This window comes from Saimiri boliviensis, chromosome 15 (assembly GCF_048565385.1).
Source record: "Saimiri boliviensis isolate mSaiBol1 chromosome 15, mSaiBol1.pri, whole genome shotgun sequence".
Taxonomy (NCBI): Eukaryota; Metazoa; Chordata; class Mammalia; order Primates; family Cebidae; genus Saimiri; species Saimiri boliviensis.
In genome coordinates this window covers 32,780,933-32,803,469 of record NC_133463.1, presented here as the reverse complement: position 1 = coordinate 32,803,469, position 22,537 = coordinate 32,780,933, and the positions used below count along the sequence as shown (strand labels likewise).

Genomic DNA, 22,537 nt, shown 5'->3' with positions numbered 1-22,537 from the left:
GAGAAAGGGCCTTCTGGTTTTTGGGATTTTCAGCATTTTTGCACTGGTTTTTCCTCATCTTCATGGATTTATCTACCTTTGATCTTTGAGGCTGGTGACCTGTGGATAGGGTTTTTATGTTGGGGTCCTTTTTGTTGATGTTACTGTTTTCAAACAGTCAGGCCTGTCTACTACAATTTGCTGGAGGTCCACTCTAGACCCTGTTTGCCTGGGTATCACCAGCAGAGGCTGCAGAACAGTAGAGACTGCTGCCACTCTTTCTCTGGAAGCTTTATCCCACAGGGGCACTGGCTTGATGCCAGCCAGAACTCTCCTGTATGAGGTGTCTCCCAGTCAGGAGGCACAGAGGTCAGGGACCCACTCAAGGAGGCAGTCTGTCCCTTAGCAGAGCTTGAGTGCTGTGCTGGGAGAATCCTCCTTGTCAGGATCATCTGCTCTCTTCAGAGCTGACAAGCAGGAACGTTTAAGTCTGCTGAAGCTATGCCCACAGCTGCCCTTCCCCCAGATGCTCTGTTCCAGAGAGAGGGGAGTTTTAGCTATAAGCCCTGACTGGAGCTGCTGGGGAAGCCATTTTTATACATGAAGAATAATCATTGTTATCCAGTCCTTCCCCTCCACAAATAAGAAGAAACAGGAAGCAGAGCTGAGGAGATCAGCAAACAAAAATGCCCACAACCAGTATTTATTCTTGATTTGTTATCACTCTTTTCATGTCTCATTTTCCTCCATGTGTTAAATATATAATAACCAAAACTTTATTAACATACAAATAAAGAAAACATGCGCAGCATGTAAGCATGGCAGGCAGTGAGGAAACCTGGCCAGCTGACTGGTTCTTGCACCAAGGTTTACAGAGTAGGTTGTGTTTGAACATCTTCTGTGGGTCTGTGTCATTTTCAAGTTGAATTTCAATCAAAGAGCAACATATGTCACATGGGCTAAAGACAGTTAATGACACAGAAGTGTTTCTGTTCATACTAAGGGAAAAGGCTGTTCTTTTATTTTTTTCCCCATGAGTTGTCACTTTGTTCTTTTCTGACAAATGTTTTAAATACAGTGAAATACCAAAGGAGACGAGGATTAGGCAGACAAAGGATGGAATCAGAAAAAACAGAAATGGAATCCAGGAAGTTGTGTGAGACACAACTGATTTCCTTCATAAAGAAAAAATGTACAGAATATTTAATGAGTCTGTCTTGGGAAAAGGAAAGGGAAAAACATATATATATATATATATATATATATATATATATATATATATATATATTTGTTTTATATAAGCAGCTAAGCCATTTGCAGAAGGGAAAAACATCATGGGAAAAAGAAAAATATCTCTAATATCTATAGCACATGAAATATCTAAGTAGGTGGGTGCAGTGGCTTATGCCTGTGTTGGGAGACCCAGGCAGGTGGATCACTTGAGGTCAGAAGTTCAAGACCAGCCTGGTCAAGATAGCGAAACTCCATCTCTACTAAAAATACAAAAATTAGCCAGGTATGGTGCCTGTAATCCCAGTTACTTGGGAGGCTGAGACAGGAGAATCACTCGAACCCAGGCAGTGGAGGTTGCAGTGAGCCAAGATCACACCACTGGGTGACAGAGCAAGACTTCATCTAAATATATATATAATTTAGTAAATATTAAAGGACAAGAGGGAATATCTTTAAAAAATTATAATGCACATGTTGGATGAAAGGTACTATTATAGGATTAGATCGTTGTTATTGAAATAGCAGTTGACATATAAATTCAAACATTCATTTTCAAATTCAGCTTCTCAGAGGTCTGACTTCAGATGCCTGAGCACTTTCAACATTATCTTTGCCTTTATCCTTCTTCATGCGGATAAACACAACTGCTAAAATTATACCTAAAAGAAAAAACCGAGGCTCAAATAAATGGAATCTTTTCAAATGTACTGTCACATTCATTTATGAAGTAGTACTGTGATGGGAAAAAAATGACTCAAACTCATCTTTTTATGTGGTTTAACAAAGTTTCATTGTCCTAATGAATAAGGGATTGTAGTTATTGACCTTCTTGGAGAGAAATGAGCTTATCATTTATCCTGTTGTATGTATGTATCAAGTCCCAAACCATAGCTGACTTGGTGGCTCTCACTGGATCTCTCCCTAAGAATATAGGACCTAATATGCCACACTATGGAGTGTATAAGCACCTGACAAAGGTCCTGAACTTTATATATACTTAATATTGATTCTATTCTTCCCCTTTCCTAGAGAAAATAATCCAATTAGCACAACCAGAAAACTGTTCTCTGACCTGCTCACCTCCCTGAAGCTGACTTCCATCGTGTACACACCAAATATCGCATTTCCTTGCACACCTTCCTCTTGCATCCTGCCTACATTGTTGTGGGACCCTGGGTAGACAACTTTCTTGGTTTCTCCCATCTGATGGATTAAAATTACAGTGTGCATCTTAGCACTGATTGTGTACCGTCAAACAGTCTACTACAAAGAAGGGAGCTGTTTTAAGGAAATTAATCTGCTAGTAAGTTTATAAGAGGAATCATGGCAGAAAAGACTGGATGCTCAGAAACTTCTTGTTTTCACAATAGGGTTGGAATTATAAGGGCATGAAACTGTAAGATCCTATTACTTCTATTTCTAGATGTCCCCAAATTCAACCAGTCTTTAACTTGCGGTAAGATTATAGAATGAAATTGGCATGTTAAGAAAACTGCTATTTGATATGTAAATTCAAAAATCCTTTCAAGGTGGGAGGGCAAATAAAGCAGAGGCAGAAGGGACCTTGGTAAGTGAGTGGGACCTCAAAAATCCAGCTCAATTACAGTAAAAATTACCATGAAAAGTGTGCAGCAGATAGTGGTTCTCAGGGAGAAATGGTGATCACCAGGCACACATTAGGGTGGGCAGTGGCCATGACAGGAACGCCCTCCCACACCGTAGGGAGTGTGGACTGGAGGGTATAAAGAAATGGGGACCCCTTTCTCTGATGCATGAATCAAAGTCCAGTGTGACACACTGGATCATGAGATAAAAGACCAGATGCTGAGAGAACAATCAAGAATACTTAGAATAATCCTAGCCTTTCTTTTAAAAGAAAAAGCATATGAAACCATGAACCGCTTCACTTAGGTATGCATGAAATAATGAAGTACCTGCTTCTAATATGTTTAGCTTGTGGTGGGGACAACACTTGAAAGAAGATAATTACTATATATAGCTTGAGTATCCCTAATCTGAAAATCTCAAATCTGAAACTTTTGGGGTACCAACTTGATGTCACAGGCAGAAAATTCTACACCTGACCTCCTGTGACAGGTTACAGGCAAAACTTTGTTTCATGTACAAAATTACCTAAATTTGGTATGAAGCCAGGTACCGTGGCTTATGCCTGTAATCCCAGTACTTTGGGAGGCAGAGGGGTGGATCACCTGAGGTTAGGAGTTTGAGACCAGCCTGGCCAACATGGTGAAACCCCGTGTCTACTAAAAATACAAAAACTAGCCGGACATAGGTGGCGAGTGCCTGTAATCTCAGCTACTCGGAAGGCTGCGGCAGGAGAAGTGCTTGAATCTGGGAGGCAAACTTTGCAGTGAGCTGAGATGGCGCCACTGCACTCCAGCCTGGGCAACAGAGTGAGACTCCATTAAAAAAAAAAAAAAATTGTATGAAGTGCTTTCAGACTATGTATATAAAGTGAATTTTATGTTGAGATATCTTGAGGATGGGACCCTAGTCTCATCATGTATTCGCAAATGTTCAAAAATCTGGAAACAATTCTGCTCTTAAGCATTTTGGGTAAGGAAACAATTTGAGTGGGCATTGAGTTGTTTGGAAAAAAGAATAAAAAAAGACAGCTACATCAGGGGACTCTACTGTCTAGCCAGGCCAGAGGCTATGGCAGAGGCTGTGGTCATGATGCAATGAGTTATTCTGAGTAATAAAGAATCAGGGTCCTATGCATAGGGAAGTTCTGCACTATACATTTCAGGTACCTCAGTGTCTCCACAGAAATAAGGGTATGCATGATATTGTACCTGGTTTTCAGGGTATTTACCACCTTTTTTAAAATATAAAATTAAGAGTGCAAAAACACTAAACTTCACATTTCTAAAAAATTTGATTTTGTCAACTTCTACCTATAACAACAGTGGCAGGTGAGACCATAAACTCGGTTGTTGGATCGATATGTCTTGCCTGTCACTGTATCCTCCATATCAAGCACAGTGCATGATGCATGACACAGCTACTGCATTTCTTCCCTCTTTATCACAAAACATTGTAACTAGGCATAAAATATAGCAATTGATGGCTATAAAGCCCCTTATATTTCTGAACTAAACAATGAGGCAATAGAGGCAGAGGGTGGTACTAAAGCTAAAACTCCAACCAAGAAAGTCTGATATAATTTGCCAGTGATTCTGGGCTATTGCCTGGGTGGCCATTTGAGCAGCCATTAGACCAGTCCAGGAAAACAGGCCCTGAGATAAGCTCACATTTCTGAGGCCCAGGATATGACTTTTTGAATTAAGAAATTACACTCACCAATGACCAGAAGGGTGGTCAACAGTATACCAACTGCCATGCCCACGGTGGGTATCCCAGGCTGGTGACCTGCTGGCCGGAAACAGCTTCCTTCCACACAAGTGCAGAATGTAACTGAAAAGCAAGACAGTATTTTGTAGGATAAATATTCAAGTGAATAGTTGCAGAATCCCCCATCAAAGAGGAGAATCTCCTCAAATGGCCCATGGTGACAGATACTAGCCTGAGTTGCCTACAGCAAAATACCTACCTGGTAAAGAAACAATGCCTTCTAAGGGGGGCCGACCCCCATCGTTGATGCGGATTAGGACGATATATTCCCTCTCCTCAAAGCTTGTGTGCCTGGTAGACAGTCGGGCATGAGTGCCTGCCAGGACAGGAAAGAAAACATGAAAACACAACTTCAGACTCTAGATCAGCAGGAATAAAGCTCACCTTGCATCACATACTAAGGTTGACTGGAACATGGCTGGATATGAGTTAAGCTGCCCAAAGTATCACACACATCATTCCACATGTATCTTCTCATAAGGTAAGAAAGGGCTAAAGCATCCTTTAAGTTCTTAATTCGTGATTTCTCTATAGACATTAATACTAAATATGGTCAATTATCATTTCTCACACTTACGGTCTATAAAGTTACCCCAAACACTGAATTAATGAATACTGAACCATTGCTCCTAGAGGAAATACAGGATTAGCTTCCTGTGAGCTTCTAGTCACATTTTCCCTAACCGATCAATATACAACTTTGGTTTTTTGCATGCTTATGTTTCAAGATATCTTATTTAACATATATTGTTGACTCTAACATTTCACGCACATCTAACAGCACTAGAATTCCATCCTGAACCAAGCTTATCAAACACACACATTTTTAGGTTGGTGGGAAAAAAATTGCAGTTTTGGCCATTACTTTTAATCTGTGGCCCAAAACCACAATTTTTCTCTGTAAGGCACACATCACAGCCTTCCTCTGCTTAGGAACTCTAAACAAGACTTCAGCGCCATTTTAAACCATGAAACCATCAATGAAAAGCACAAAAATGTGAAAAACGGGGCACTACAAAAACTGCAAAAGGAACAAAAAGACCCACTTAACAGCATAAGAGATGGGAACATATGTGTCCAGGAATTCAAATTTCACCACTCTGCCAGTGTCCATGAAAGCAAAAGCTTTAAGTACTGACTTTTGGGTTACACATTTTATCACTTAGGTGATTTTATAAACAGCGTCTGCAAATAATGGGATCGACTGTGTATGTCAGAAGATTGGAGAGTACCTGGGACTGAGCATCTGTAGACCTGACCTGGGTTTCAAATCTGCTGCTTGTTAGCTATGTCATTGGGTAAGTCATAACATTTATAGGCCTCGAAATCCCTCTGAGTCCAGAAATAAGGGTATGCATTGATATTATACCTGGTTTTCAGGGTATTTACCACCTTTTCTTAAAATAGAAAATTAAGAGTGCAAAAACACTAAATTTCAAACTTCTAAAAAATTTGGTCTTGTTACAATTCATGCTTATGCCCTCCCTGTTCATATCTGCCAATGAATTTTCCCAGACTGGGGAAGACTTAAATATTCATATTTAAAAATCATTATGGCCCAACTAGATAACATATAGTAACAGGGAACAGATTTACCATCCCACTAAAAACAACTAAAAGAACAGAAAATATATGAAACCATGGTTTTAAAGATTTATATATTAGGCAAGGGACAGTGATTTCTGAAAGAAGAAAAGCAAATGAGGTAAATATTATAATTGCCTCAGCTTATCATCCAAAGCAAATATTCAGGTCTCAGTTGCAGAGAGTGGAATGTTCCTGTGATGTCCCTGAGTTGAGGTGATGGAGCACAGGAGTAAGGGGAGGTCAAGGCAACTAGAGTTTACAGAGCAGAGTCCCAGAGAGAGCTGCAAAGAGAATGCTCACTAAGGAAATCTATAGAGGGGTCTCTGAAGGCTTTAGCTGAGTACTGATCAGCGTCTGTGTATGAAGAAACTACTCAAGGCTGGGGAAAGAACCATCTGAAAGAGCACAGAGCTTACAAAGGGCCAGGAATCATTCCTGGTTCCAAGAGCTGAAAATCTCATAATTCGTGTGCTACCAGGTGGAGTATGTAGAAGGCTTCGCCTCACAAGTTTGAAAACATTAACCCTAGAAAAGTCCTACCTAAGAAAACTTAAAAGCAACACACACATGAAAGTGTCAAATTTTTTCCAAGTAATCTACCTGTATTTCACAATAAAGTTCAAGAATATTTATGGGAATACAAAATATTCAGCATCCAAATGTCTGGAATTAAAAATTGCCAGACATTTAAGAAAAGAGAAAAATATGACTCATGAGAGAAAAGATTAATTGAAGCCTACCTGGAAATGACATATATAAATAGTAGGAAAAGACATGAAAACAGTTACTATATTCTATGTTCAAGAAGCTACAAGACTGAGAAGTATAGATGGACATGGAACATATTTTAAAAACCCACAGCTAAGAAAACTACAAATAGAATAGGTTGTATTAATGGCTATAATATAGCCATTGAATATAGCGGGGAAAAAAGCAGTAAACTTGAAGATATAGAAATAAAGCTATCCAAAAAGAAATAGAAAAAAAAAGTAAGTTTGAGACAATTTAAGTGGCCTAACATATGTGTAATTAAATCTCTGAAAGCCAAGAAAGATAGTGGAGAGAAAAATATTTGCTGAGACAATGGCTAATATTTTTTCCATGTTTAATGAAAACTCCGAATTTTCAGATCCAAGAAGATCAGCAAACTTCAGGCACAAGAAAAGTGAATAAAACACCACCAAAGCAATATAAGCATCAAATTACTTAAAACTAGTAAGACAGTATCTTAAAAGCACCCAGAGAAAAAATAATACAAACATTCAATGGAACAAAGAAGAAACCATAGTGGGCAGGGCACCCCAGGTGGTTCACACCTGTAATACCAGCACTTTGGGAGGCCGAGGCAGACAGATTACTTGAGGCCAGGAGTTGGAGACCAGTCTGGCCAACATGGAAAAACCTTGTCTCTACTAAAAATACAAAAATTAGCTGGGCATCATGGTGTGCGCCTGTAATCCCAGCTACTAGGGAGGCTGAGGCGTGATAATTGCTTGAACCTAGGAGGCTGAGATTGCATCAGTGTACTCCAGCCTGGGCAACAGAGTAAGACGATTGCCCAAAACAGCAACCAAAATGGTGAAATATCTTTGGAATACTGAAAGAAAAAATGTCTCAAAGTTAAAAGTATTCTAGTCATATGTTTTCTGGTTATGATATAATTAAATTACAAGTCAAAAAGTTATAGGAAATATTCCCAGAATATTTGTAAACTAACACATGATCACAAAATCTAAAGGGTTGGGTTCTACTGGAGTCATATAAGAGAAAAAAAAAATCTAAAGGGAAAACACAATGTATCAAACTTTGTGGGCCAGGCATGGTGGTTCACACCTGTAATCCCAGCATTTTGGGAGGTGGAGGTAGGAGGCTCACTTGAACCCAGGAGTTTCAGACAAGCCTGGATAACACAGGGTGATCCCCATCTTTACAAAAAATTTGGCCAAGTGTGGAGGCTCCCACATGTAGTCTCAGCTACTTGGGAGGCTGAAGCAGGAGGATTGTCTGAGCCCAGGAGTTCAAGGCTGCAGTGAGCCATGATCACACTACTGCACTGCAACCTGGGTGACTGAAGGAAACCCTGTGTCTTAGAAAAAAATGCAGCTAATGTAACACTAAGATAAATTTGTAGTACTAAATGTCTGTTTAACAAAAAGATCTCAAATTAATGGCAACAGTTTTAATGAAAACAGAACAAGAGCAAAAACACAATGTAAGAAGAATAAAGGAAATAATTAAGATCTGGCCAGTGGAATACAAAACAGAAAAATAGGGGAAAAAAAAATCAATGAAACCAAAAGCTGGTTCTTTGAGAATATCAGTAAAATAAACTTCTAGTCAGATTATCAGGAAAAAAGACAATTTGCCAATATCAGAATGAGGTGACAGCACTACATATTCTACAGATATTAAGAAATAACAAACTATCATGAACGATGTCAATAAATTAGATAAATGAATAGACAAATTATTTGAAAGGTACAAGCTAACAAGCTCAACCAAAAAGAAATATATAAATTGAATTTTCCTATATCTACAAAAGAAAATTGAATTTGTAGTTAAAACTTCTTTTAAAAAAATACACCAGGCCCAGATAGATTTACTGGCAAAAACTTTAAGAAAGAAATAATACCAATTTTATGCACACTTGTCCACATAATTGAAGATACAGAGGTCGAATGCTTCCTAACTCATTCTACAAGGCCAGCCTTGCTCTGGGGCCAAAGTCAGACAAAGACAGTACAAGGAGAAATAGACTAATGTCCCTCATGAATATAGATTCAAAAATTATTTAAGCAGTTTTAGCAAATCAAACCTAACAACATATAAACATGGTAATCCCAGGAATATGTTAGTTTTAGATTCAAAAGTTGCTATAATTTATCAATTAATAGACCTAAAAAATTAAATCAGCCACATAATCAATACATGGACAAAAAGCACTTGAATAATTTAACATCCATTTCTAATTTTGAAAAAAAAAAAACAACTTCATAAATAGGAGTAAAAAGTAAAGTCCTCAAACTAATAAAGATCACCTACAAAAAACCTGCAGCTAACATCTTACTTAATGGTGAAAGGCTAAATGCTTTCTCCCTAAGATCGTGAACAAGTCAAGTATTTCTGCTCTTACTACCTCTATTTGACATTGCACTGAAGGTTTCAGCCGGTAATTAAAGAAACAGAAGGCAAACAGATTGAAAAGGAAGAATTGTCATTATTCACAGACAACATGATCATATATGTAGAAAATCTATGAAATCTAAAAAAATAAGGTCAGCAAGGCTGTGGAACAGGCGTCCCCACACTTTTTACACAGGGGGCCAGTTCACTGTCCCTCAGACCGTTGGAGGGCCGCCACATACTGTGCTCCTCTCACTGACCACCAATGAAAGAGGTGCCCCTTCCTGAAGTGCGGCGGGGGGCCGGATAAATGGTCTCAGGGGGCCGCATGCGGCCCATGGGCCGTAGTTTGGGGATGCCTGCTGTAGAATATAGATTAGTATACAAAAATTATATTGCTATATCTAGAAATATTTAAAATATCAAACATATGAAATGATTAGGGAAAATTTTGCAAGAACTACATACTGAAAACTAAATCACATTGCTGAAAGAAATTAAAGAGCTAAATAAGTGGAGACATAGTTGGAAGACTTAATTTTGTTAATATATCAATTCTACTCCAGATTCCCCTATAGATTCAACACAATCTCAACAGGCTTTTTTGGTAGAAAGGAACAAGCTACATTCTAAAATTTATATAGAAATGAAAAAGACATAGAATGAAGGAATTTTGAAAAAGAACCAAGTTGGAAAAATTAGTCTACCTGATCTCAAGCCTTCTAGAGCTACAGTAATCAAGACAATGTGTTATAAAAATAGACACAGATGGATGAAACAGAAAAATCCAGAAATTGATTTATGTATAGGTGGTCAGTTGTTTTTTGCCAAAGTTGTTAAGACAATTCAATGTGAAAAGGATGTTTTAAACAAAAATGGTGTTAGAACAGTTAGGTAGCTATGTTAAAAACAATAAACTTCGGTCTTTACCACGCTGCCTATACAAGCACATCTCAGAGATATTATGAGTTTGTTTCAGGATCACCACTGGTCATTAGAGAAATACAAATAAAACCGTTATGAGATACTACTCCATGCCCACTGAAATGGCTAAAATCAAAGAGACTGAGCACAGGAAGTGCTGGGAGACCGCTGAGCAACTGGACCTCTCACACACCGGTGAGAATGCAAAATGTTAAGAACAATTTGGAAAGCAGTTCAAACTTTTCTTAATCATACACCTCCCGTAGGACTCAGCCATTCCACTCCTCAGTATTTAACCAAGAAAACTGCAAACGTATGTCCCTACAAAATATTTGTTCAATCCTCACAGCAGCTTTTTTTGTAATAGCAAAAGTTGGAAACACCCTTAGTTACAATCAACAGGTGAAAAGACACAGTCATTCAATGGAATACTACTCCTTAAAAAGGAATGAAGCATTGATGCCTGTAACACCACCAATATATCTCAAAATAATTATGAGGTGAAAGAAGCCAGACCAAAAAAAGTATACGTACTATACTATTCTACTTAGATAAAATTATTGAAAATGAAAACTAATCTATAGTGATAGAAGGCACATCAGTGGTTGCCTGGGGAAAGGGGATGGTTGGGAAGTGGAGATTATAATAATAGGGCATGAAATATCTTCTGGGGGTGGTGGAAATGTTCATTATCTTGATTGCACTGATGGCTTCAGTGGTATTTACATATAATGAATTCTCATGGAATTGTATACTTTATATATTATATCTCAAAGCTTTTAAAAATTTCTATAAAATCTGCTTTCCAGCTGTCATTGGAAATTTTGCAAATGATTCCTAGGTCATCCAACTGCTCATCTACACCAACCGGATGCTGTGTGGTCACAATCTTTCCTCCCTTGAAAGCCTGGGGCTTTGTCCCCTCTGGAGTCCTTCCCTACGCAAGTTTCCAAAGCATAAACTTCCTTCCTGAAGCACGAGAGAAAGCTCTGTGCCGAGTACTACAAACCCACCAAGTCAATTAAAACCTGCGTTCACCAGTCATCTGTTTTTTACCATGTATTTTTGACAACTCACCATTGATTTTGGAAACTTCCCAGTCGTTTTCTAAGTTTCCACTGGCGAGGGAAAATGTAAAGTGGGGACCCCGCAATGAGGGCTGATCGTCATCAGTAGCCTCGAAAATGAGACTTCCAGGTGCACTGAGCGGGTGGCAGAAGAACAAGCCTGTGTACTCCTTGGCCAGCCTGGGAGGGTTGTCATTCACGTCTGAAAGGGTCAGGTGGAACTCTGACACAGAGCTCAAGGAAGAACCCCCTAAAGAATTGAATGATTGAAACATGGGATCAATTCACTCATTTTCCTCTGAACAAGAAAGATTTCCCTTTCTTTAACATTTAAGCAGTTAGGTACACTGAGATGCTACAAAAAAGACAAGCTTTTGAATCAAAAACCTAGTTTCATTACTGGAGAAAAAGACTTACTGACCATTATAATAATAACTAAGGTCTATGTGCTAATATTGTACATCTATTATTTCAAAATAATTCTGAAAACTGAGCTCAGAAGTTGTGTAACTGGCCCAAGGCAGAGAAGTTTCAATCCAAGAGGTCTAACTCTAGCACTCACACCTTCACTTGCTCCTTACCAGGCCTTAAGCATGTTAGTCGAGTTTTCTAAGCTTACTTTCTTCAGCTGCGTGGCTTTGTGAGCAACCTGCATATAAGTGAATGTTCTGGAAAAGTAAAAGGCTCCGCAGACGTTTACTGTATGATAGGAATGAAAAACTTGGACTCTGCAGCATAACCGGTTGGTAGCTGCGTAATCGTGGGCATTTACTTAATTTCTCAGTGCTTTGGTTTCCTCGTTCATAATATGTAGTCAATAATAGCACCTACCTTATAGTGATGTGTGAGGAGTAAGTTATTACACTAAGTGCTGTGTATGGGGCTGTCAATGCAGCATAAACACTGACCATCATCATGTTCTCCCCGACACCAATCACAGACATTGTTTCTACAATCTGACTCTGACCTTACTTGATTCCAGGAAATATTTTCTTGCTCCTGCTTTGTTTCCAGTAAACCCTGTTTACTTGCTTTTCTTCTCCACATCTTTTATGTCCATGGCTACACTTAACCAAAGAAGAAAAGGGTGCTGTGTGCTTGAAGTCATTGTATCTATTTACAGCATGTCAGTGTCAAAAACTAAAAACAGAACAGGGTTTTGGGCCCTGGTTTTGATTTTTGAAACTTCTAGAATGTGAGAAACTCTTGGGACACATCCAGAGTGAACTGCTGATCCCCATGGTATGAGAAAGGGGTGTGCCTGGCATAAAGGCTCAGCCAGAACCTGCCTGCTGCTTCACTGGGAGCTTTTAAATCAAGAGTTAAATGTACACAATGTGATAGCAGAATGTGCTTAACTCAAGCAAGAGACAGAAACAGAGGGCCTGTCCACTCACACACACCCTTCCCAAGCTGGCACGCGGTTTTGCCTTCTACCCTTTTTGGTTTGACTTGACTGAAGTAATTTTGTTTTTCTTAGTCTTTCCATACGCAGGGACCATTTTTATGATTCCTGTCTCTGTTCTCCATTTCAGTAAACCCTGGGCCTCACATTCTGAAAGTTTTTTTTTGTGGGGGGTTGGGGAGGTCCTAAAACTATATTTATTGAGTAATAATTACTTTAATTATCTTTTCTGGTAAACCTGGCAGATACATTTACTAGCTAATTAGAGCCTGATCAGCACTGGATCAACAGATTTCCTACATATGTTTGAAAATTCCATTAAAATGCAAAGAAACTCAATTTGTTAGTTGCCAGGCTTGTTATTGAGTAAACATACTACTCTTACAAGTTTATTTTTATTTTAAAAATTACCTAAAACTCCACCTTTGGAGCCAGCAGGCAATATATATCACCACAACTGAAAAAGGATGCAAAGACTATACAAAAATGGCTCAAACGTCCCAGGCTTTACGGTATAATAGTCTTTCCTTTCAAAAGTTCACCTGATTTCATCAAGACACAGATTACCCTGGTTCACCCAAACCTAAGGAAGCAGAATCTCCAGGGGTGGACTCCTAGTGTCCATATTTAACAAGCTCCCCAGGGGATTCTGACACATATCAAAGTGGAGAACATTTCATAAAACATTTTCTGCTTCCAAAAGGATGAGAGTTACAATTTAAGGCTGAAGGAACAAGTGGTGGTCTAGGTGAACAGGTGAGTGGTTTGACTCCACTCAAAGCTCCTGGGAGAAACCTACAACCACATTGAAAGAAGGAAGGTAGTTCAGCCAGGGACATGGAATCTTCTACAAGAGGCCGTAGCTACTACGGGAAACCACAGAGTGAGCAGCACCCCTGCTAGGGCACAGGTATTTATCACCTTTAGCAAAACCATAATGGGGCCGGGCATGGTGGCTCCCCTGTAATCCCAGCACTTTGGGAGGCTGAGGAGGGTGGATCACCCTGCGGTCAGAAGTTTGAGACCAGCCTGGCCAGCATGATGAAACTCTGTCTCTACTAAAAATACAAAAATTAGCTGGGCATGGTGGCACATGCCTGTAATCCTAGCTACTCAGAAAGCTGAGGCAGAAGTATTGCTTGAACCCAAGAGACAGAGGTTGCAATGAGTGGAGATTGTGCCACTGCTCTCCAGCCTGGATGACACAGCGAGACTCCATCTCAAAACAAAAACGAACAAAAAAACAGGAAGGTGTGAGCACTCCCTTACACTTTTCTGCCCTTCTCATCTTTCCACTTTAAGGTTGTGATATTCTGGTGCTTTGGCACTGTCAGTTTTCTTATCTTCCCTCCCATTTCAACTCATGTATCTTCCGATAATATATGTTCCTTTTATTTGCTTACCTACTTCGGTGGCCACCACTTGTACCCGATACGGACTTCCAGCTTCTCTGTCCAATGGAGCCACACTAAAGATCTCACCAGTCACGTGGTCAATTTTAAGCCAACCTCTTGTGTCTCCTCTCAGTGAATATCTTCATCAAATGAAAAGAGCAAAAGAAAGCCCACATTACTTTGCATGAAAATGTGAAGATAGTTCATGCATCAACTAAATATGTTTGTGCATCCTTTAAATATGTTGTAAGTACAAATGATAATGCTCATAATGATAATCTCAGCATTATCAATTGTATATTATTTATAACAAATTTAAAAGATCTGTTATTAATGCTTTGTTTGCATTTCATCTTCAAAAGGAGGATTTGTTCATCCTTACAACGTGGTGTTTGTGCTTGTGTTAGGAAGGGTATAGTTCACAACCTCTGGGGAAAGTAGTTAAACTTTTATGGCAATCAAAGAATTCAAGTTAAAGTAATCCAGAACTATCTTTTAAAACCTCTTAGCAAACCACCCATCTAGAAAATTTGAACACCCAGTGGTGGAAACATTGGGCGAGATGGGTGGATACTCATAGACCCCGGCAATGCAGTGAATTCTTCATCCAACAAACATCTATTGAGTGTGGAGAAGATCAGGCAGTGGACCAAGGGCAGAGGTTACAAAATGGGGCACTTAGGCAAGCAGAAGAGGTAGATGAACAGATAATTCCAATGACATGTGGCAAATACAGCAGAGGGGGCCCTATGGAATCCAAAAGAAGTTTATAGGAATCAGCAAAGTCTTTCTGAAGGAGCAGAGGTTAAAGGCAAGAACAGGACACTTCGAATAGAAGAAGAGTATGAGCTAAATTACCAGGGGCCAAGGAGCAGCATGGTGAGTGTGGGATCAGGGATTTCAGCAGTGTTGGGTATGTATACATGGGGAACAGAAGGTGGCAAAAGATGAGCCAGATCATACGAAGCAGTGGGCAGCCAGCCAATGATTTAAGTTTCTCAGAGGTGAACCTCACCTCCTGAACTGTCCAGCTCTCAGCTGGGACCTGAAACTCATGGGCTGGAATGGAATCTCATGCCACTTCCCCCTTGTCTTGAGCCTGGATGCTTGTTGATAAACCACCATCCCTTGGAATGCCCCCCAGGGGTTGACACCTTCCTAAACCAAGGCCAAGCTCATCATTGCTGGGTATGCTGTGCTCCTCAACCCTGGAGTCAGTACAGGCCAGCTCCTCCTCCTTTGCACTGGCTTCGGTGGCCACACAGCCAGGCCTGCCCCCCCTTACCTTATGTCCAGACCTTCTGGATCCTTGGCAGTCACATTGCCCACTTTAGTGCCTATAGCTACATCCTCACTGACTTTTGCTTGGAATACATGTTGGGGAAACTGAGGTGCTTCATTCACATCTGTCACAATTAGCGTGAACTTGGCAAAAGAACTTTCATTGTACATCACACCAAACACTAGAGGCTCAGGATTTTCTGCTTTGAACACAATGTTGGAAACAGCTGCTGTTTCAAAATCAAGAGGCTGTGTAGGAAAAAAAGAAAGTTATTTTTGGAGTATTAGCTCCCTTAAAAGATTCATTCCCTATGCTTTTTAAACTCTCATATATTCAACATATGATATTGGGAAAACTGGATATCCACACAAGAGAATGAAATTAGACTATCTCATACCGTATATGAAAATCAACTCAGATTATAGACTAAAACATAAGACTAAAACGCTAACACCACTGGAAGAAAACTTGCTGACATTGGTCTTGGCAATGATCTTTTATTGTTTTTTATTTTTGCGATGGAGCCTCATACTCTGTCACCCAGCCTTGAATGCAGTGGTGCAATCTTGGCTCACTGCAAGTTCTGCCTTCCAGGTTTGTTCAAGTGATTCTCCTGCCTCAGCCTCTGGAGTAGTCGCCATGCCCAGTTAATTTTTGTATTTTTAGTAGAGGCTGGATTTCACCAGATTGGCCTGGCTGGTCTCAAACTCCTGACCCCAAGCAATCTGCCAGCCTCAGCCTCCCAAAGTGCTGGGACTACAGGCATGAACCGCCATGCACAGCTGGAAGAGAAGTTTATTTGGCTCCCAGTTCTAGAGGCTGGAAAGCCCAAGAACATGGCACCAGCCCCTGTTGAGGACTGTGACAGAAGGGCAAGCCATTTCTTGAGATGGAGAGAGGAAACTCATCCTTTTATTTTTAGTAGAGACGGGGGTGTTGCCATGTTGGCCAGGCTGTTCTCAAATTCCTGATGTCAAGTGATCTGCCCACTGTGGCCTCCCAAAATGCTGGTGTTATAGGCATGAGTCACTATGCCTAGCCTACAATGATCTTTCAGGTATGACCCCAAAAGCACAGACTACTAACGCAAAGATAAACAAATTGTATTGCGTCAAACTAAGAAGCTTCCGCAAAGCAAAGGAAACAGTGAAGAGACAACTTACATATTGGGAGAAAGTATTCGCACATACACTTTTGAAAAAGGGTTAATAAAAAAAAAATTTTAAGAAACTCAAATCAGTAGCATGAAAACAACCTGTTTAAAATGTAGGCAAAGGACCTGAATAGTCATTTCTCAAAAGAAGACATACAAGTAGCCAAACGTTATATGAAAAAATGCTCATTATTCATCATCAAAGAAATGCAAATTAAAACCCCAATGAGCTATCACCTCACACATGTTAGAATGACTATTATCAAAAAGACAAAAAATAAACATTGGCAAGGATATGGAGAAAAGGGAGCCCTGTACACTGTTGGTGAGAATGTAAATTACAAGAGCCACTGTGGAAAAGTATGGAAGAACCTCAAACAATTAAAAATAGAACTACCATATGATCCAGCAATCCCACTACTGGGTATATATGGTCAGTATGTCAAAGAGAAATCCTCACTCCTATGTTCACTGCAGCATTATTCATAATAGCCAAGACATAGGAACAGCCTAATTGCCCAACAACAAATGGATAAACAAAATGTGATACACACACACACACACACACACACACACACACACACACACACACACAATGAAATACGACTCAGCTTTAAAAACGAAGGAAGTTCTGTCATTTGTGATAACATGGATAAACCTGGAGGATATTATGGTAAGCAAAATAAGCCAGGCATGAAGAGACAAATACCACATGTTCTCACTGGTGTGTGGAATCTAAAGTGTTGAACTTAGAGAGTAGAATGGCGATTACCAGGAGCTGGGGTGTGAGGAGACTGGGGAGGTGCTGGTAAAAGCTTACAAAATTTCAGTTAGAAGGAATAAGTTTAAAAGATCTATTGTACAATGTGGTAAATAGTTAACAACAATATAGCGTATACTTTAAAATTACCGAGAGTAGATTGTGTTTTCATCACAAAAAATGGTAAGTATGTGAGGTAATGCAGGTGCTAGCTAGCTCTAATTAGCCATTCCACAATGTATACCTATTTCAAAACATGTTATACTCCCATATAATTATGTCAATTATAAACAAGACAAACTCTCATAGAAGTGGTTCTCAATCTAGTATCAGCAAAAGCCTTCTCAGAATGATTACAGAGCCATGAAAAAGTATTTTTTCTGCAGGACTTATCAGAGCTTACACTATGCTGATGTGTCTTAGAAGACGAACTGAAACATGGAATGCCTCAAATTTATTTAGCTGTGGGATACTTCATTTATTCAACAGGAATTTATTGATGCTCCCAAGAGTTCTCAGGTGACAGCTTGGGAAATACTTACATACAGATTTCCATTTTTTATGGGAAATAACTTTCCAGGAGCCTCGAAAGTCAAGCTCCCAAATCAAAGATTTTAAACCCATAGAGGATGGGAGAGGGAAATGGAGGTGACAGATGATCTGCTGAAGAAATGCCAGATGGAACCAGGAATGCACATCGAGGAACCAACTTTGGGTTCATATGAGGCAGAACTGAACAGTTAGGGCTACCCAAGAGTACTCTCCCAGCTCTTCAGGAGTGGGCTCCCTGCTGACCTCTCCATGTCTGCTTCTTCATCCCTACATTCAATCCTCAAACCGACAAGCTGCACATCCTCTGCAGTCTCATAGCACCTAACAGTTCTAACTGTTGATCTGTTTCAGATCTTCACTGACCCTAAGCTCTGTGAGAGGAAGACCCGCGTCATATTCATCTGTGCTTCTCGTCTCTTCCCCAGCACGCAGTGCCCATAGCCGATCGGTCAGGAAATACAAAGACCAGAAAGGCCTGGTCCTTGAGGGCCTCCATGGGGAGGAGATTCTGGAGAACATCCTCACCCTCCAGAGCCCCCTTCCCCTCATGCATGCACCAATACACACCATCGTGACTCACACTCTAGTTCATAAGTGCTGTGAGACAATTTTTCACGTGGAAGGGTGGGAACCATGTGTAAAGACTCGGGTCATTTGAGATAGAAGCAGCAATTGAAATTTGTTCAGATATGTAAGATATAAAATCATGTAAGCCAGCTAAGTGTGACAAAAGAGGCTGTTCATGGTGATAAGCACCCACTCTGTCTGCAGGGCTTAGCCTTCGACGACCTCATGATCACTGCACATGGTCCATGGTTCGATTAGGGGTTCTCCCCTGGTGCGGGGGGGTCAGGGGAGCAAGCTGAAGTTTCTGACTCACAGGGACCCACTCCATGTCCCAGGGGATGACAGCAGGACTGTCCAGTTGAGATAAAAGCCTAGTAGACCAGGAAGGCAGCAGCCCCCAGAATGAGCTTGCAATGGGGACAAAGAACACAGCTCTCTGTTCCTAGCTAGTCCAGCTAAGTGCAGGCCCAGGCAGGCAGCACAGCTGTCCATATGCTCAAGCAGAGCATGTGCATCCATCCTTACCACCAAGTGGGACCTAAACACCCTCCCTGGCTTCTCCCCATGGCATCACTGTGGCCCCAGAGCCAAGGGTTTAAAGAAATGAGACAGTGTATGTGTGCAAAGAGAAGCAGCTTGTGTTACCAGAATAGAATGCGTGAGGCTGAGCGTGGAAAGAGAAGACTGTATGGCGAGCTAAGGAGTTGGAACTTCATCCTTGACTAAGAATGTCAGATCTGTGTTTTAGAAAGAACTCCAAGAGCAGCTGCATGGGGGATGGATTTGAGGTGATCCACAATGGGGTGGGAGACCAGCCAGGAGGCAATGTCAGTGCTCCCTAAACACAGGTTGGAAGAATGAATGAAAAGCAGCAGGCTGCCACTGAGAATTCTATCCATGTAACTTCCACACCTGGAAAAACACCAAGCCAAATCTGGAGAAATCATTAGAAATGGAAGATGCTAAAGTAGCAAATGGTGATCAGCAGAGCTGAACCAAGAACAAGCCTTGTCTGGCCACATGCCTGTTTCATGGCATGGGGATATGACTGCAAAGCCAAGTCAAGTCAGTCCCATCTAGCATGATATATTCAAGTTAACTGAAAAAACCTGCTCATACCACGATTCCTTTTGTGCACACAACTGCCTGAAAGGCCAGACCTAGTGATTCAGATTCAACCTGGAGACAAAGAAAGTGCGGAAGGAGAGGGCTTGAGACTGGGATATTTGCCATTTTCACCAGTGATCTTTGATGAGATCAAGGTGCACACATGAGTTTTCCAGATGACACTTGGGCTGGTTAAAAATAGCGAATGAACTGAGAATTCAAAAAGATCAGCCATAGTGGAGACGTGACAAAATTTGCAAGTTTAAAAAAAAAAAAAAAGGCAGAACCCTGAATTTCAAGGAGGAGGGTCCCAGGAGAGTTGTTGAGCCAGGCAGGGCTCAAAGAAATAGCTTTCCTGCTCATGACACACGCTTGATCCTGAGAGCATGATAACCAACCACATGAGAGGCTGGAGTGTGGGCAGCAGTGAATACAGAGCAGGGAGCATTTCTGACACTTGTTTAATCTGAAGCATCACTTTGGGCACTTGCCAAAATTAGTCCTTTCCAGGCTTTCCCCTTGAGAGACTAAGGCCACAGTCCTCAATATGCACCATTTGACTCTTGAATTAGGCAAGTTTGGCCCCTGTAGGCAACAGGGAAAAGCAAACCTGTCCACAGGTAGAATCCTGGCTCTGATTAATTAGAATCAAGTGATGCCACATGTTATATTAAGTCTGCAACCTGCTGGATGCTGTATTAGGAACTATATATGTATTTTTGCATTTAATTCTTTCAACATCCTTACTAGAAAGGTGCTACCATTTTACCCATTTTTACAAATTGGAAAACTGGGACCTGAGAGGGTACATCATTCAGTCAAGGTCACAAGCTGGTAAGTGGCAACTCCAGGCCTCCCAGAAATTATTTCCTGAGAGGAGCTGGAGGCCTGGAGTCAAGTGGCCAGCTCTGCCATCACCAGAAGGCCTGACTGTGGGCCTGAATCTCTGCCTCCCTTAGGGTCAGTGGGAGAAGCAAAAGAGAGTTTAATGGAAATGGACCACAGTTGCCATATATGAGACCTTCAGTGATTTTTACCTTGATTAGCACATCTGTAATTCAGATGAACTGTAAGTGATATAATTGTATTTAACAACCTTAGTTTAAACTTTTAAAAATTCTTAACACAGTGGTTCTGAACAGTGGCAGTCCCTTTATGGCTTAATAGGCAAGGATTTAGAAGACAAAGCTGTGCATAAAAGCCATATTATACAGTCTATAATTAATTTAAAACACTTTAATAACAAATAGTATGAATACATACATTTGTTATGCTTTTATTCTATATCCTGGGGGCAATTGGCTAACATTTGGTATATCCTAATCAAGAATCCACAGCCCAGGGCTGACTGTTGCTTAGCATCTGAGAGAACCTAATCAGAGAGCTATATCCTAGAGGTAGCTATGATAGTCCTTCAGCCAACACTATCTCAATCAGAACTAAGTTCGTTAATTGGCAAAGTGATCTCACAAATAAATTTTCTTGGTGACATGAGTGGTGTCTGAGACATGCACTCATACTTGTAATCCCAGCACCATGGGAGGCTGAGGGGCAGGTGGATCATTTCAGCCCAGGAGTTCAAGACCAGCCTGAGCAATATAAGGAGATCCCATCTCTACAAAAATAAAAAATTAGCTGGGTGTGGTGGCACATGCCTGTGGCCCCAGCTACTCAGGAGGCTGAGGTGGGAGGATTGCTCAAGCCCAGGAGGTTGAGGCTGCAGTGAGCTATGATTGTGGCACTGCACCTGTTTAAAAAAAAAGTGCTGTTTGGCTAAAAGTATAATGTATCCCTTAGTCATTATGAACAGAAGTATAAACATGTGGCCTGACCAGCAGATTATACCCTTCAGAGTTCCAGGGCTCAATTCTGTTCTGCCAGTTATCACTCACCTCTGAATGGTTGAACAAATCCACTGGCTTAAGGAATTGCTATCACAGTGCCCAAGGGACAGAGAACTGAGATGCCACAGGCCTAAAGCACAGGTTGGATGATCACTTATGTGTCTGCTTGCTAATAATTGTATATGGGACAGAATTCATTTATTAAGTCAAGCAATATTTATTTAACCTGTATGCCAAGAGACATTCTAGACACTTGAAATAGAACCACATACAAAATAAGGATATGACAAAGTTTGGTCAGAGGCCTACTCTATTGTAGCATACCTCTCATGTCAGGTTGCAAGGGAGGATACTTACAGCTCTCACCCCCTGCTTATCATTGAGGTAGGTGCCAACATCTCCCTAAAAGGGCCCATTAACCACAAATGGCCAAGTTAAACCGTTGTTTAAAAAAAGATGACGTGTGGACCTTGGTCATACTGGGATAGATAGACCTCTATCTTCCCTTAGAGTCCTAGTTCAAACTTTTAAAAATTATTCACACAGGGGTTCTGAATACCTGGTCCTGCAAAAGGGTAGAAGAAAGCTGCCCCCCATCACCTGCAAAAGAACACATCAACCCACTGTAAGCTCTGAAAACTGCCCTTTCTTTTAGCCTTTCTTCTCTCCGTGTAGACCACTATGAGCACAATGGGAGGTTGTCATGGTGCCTTTTCCAAATGTCAGACTCACACACAGGCCAAGGCTTTGAGCTGGTCCACAGAAACCTCTCTGCTGAAATGCAGCAGGGCCCTTGTTTTGAGCTGGGATGTCTGATATCAATGGGATTAGAATTTCAAGCCTCTGTCCGAGGGCTTGCTTCACTGGGCTTCTGTCCATTTTCTGTGAAATTATTCTATTTTGTCTTGTTAGGCTCTACTTTCAGTTTTCTTCTATTCTAGCTCAAAACTGTACTCCAGAGCTTTCTTTTGCAACTTCTCGCACACTGCGCTGCAAACCTTAAACAATTAGCTGCCCTTGCAGATTCTCTCTGACCCTTTTTAACAGTGAGGTTTTACTCTTTCCCCTAGGAAAGTATCTTAACTGTAAGTACATTGGATGGCATTGAGTGCCGCTTCCAATTGAGTCATCTGGTAAACCCATGACATGCTCTTACACAGATGAGGCAGCCATAGAGAAAAGAGT

General features: G+C 40.8%; 1 protein-coding gene across 2 annotated transcripts in view; it reads right to left on the bottom strand.

Annotated features, from left to right (window-relative positions):
* Positions 1–732: 732 nt before the first annotated feature.
* The window catches only part of CDH17 (cadherin 17), a 79,417-nt gene continuing 57,612 nt past the window's right edge, over positions 733–22,537 (bottom strand). For both annotated transcript variants that reach the window (XM_010349399.3, XM_074386856.1), the window contains exons 13-18: positions 15,373–15,617; positions 14,097–14,227; positions 11,299–11,538; positions 4,787–4,903; positions 4,537–4,650; positions 733–1,871 (exon numbers count right to left, since the gene is read on the bottom strand). In XM_010349399.3, the coding sequence (XP_010347701.1) occupies positions 1,771–1,871; positions 4,537–4,650; positions 4,787–4,903; positions 11,299–11,538; positions 14,097–14,227; positions 15,373–15,617 (948 nt within the window). In that variant the 3' untranslated portion in view covers positions 733–1,770. The remainder of the gene's footprint in view (positions 1,872–4,536; positions 4,651–4,786; positions 4,904–11,298; positions 11,539–14,096; positions 14,228–15,372; positions 15,618–22,537) is intronic.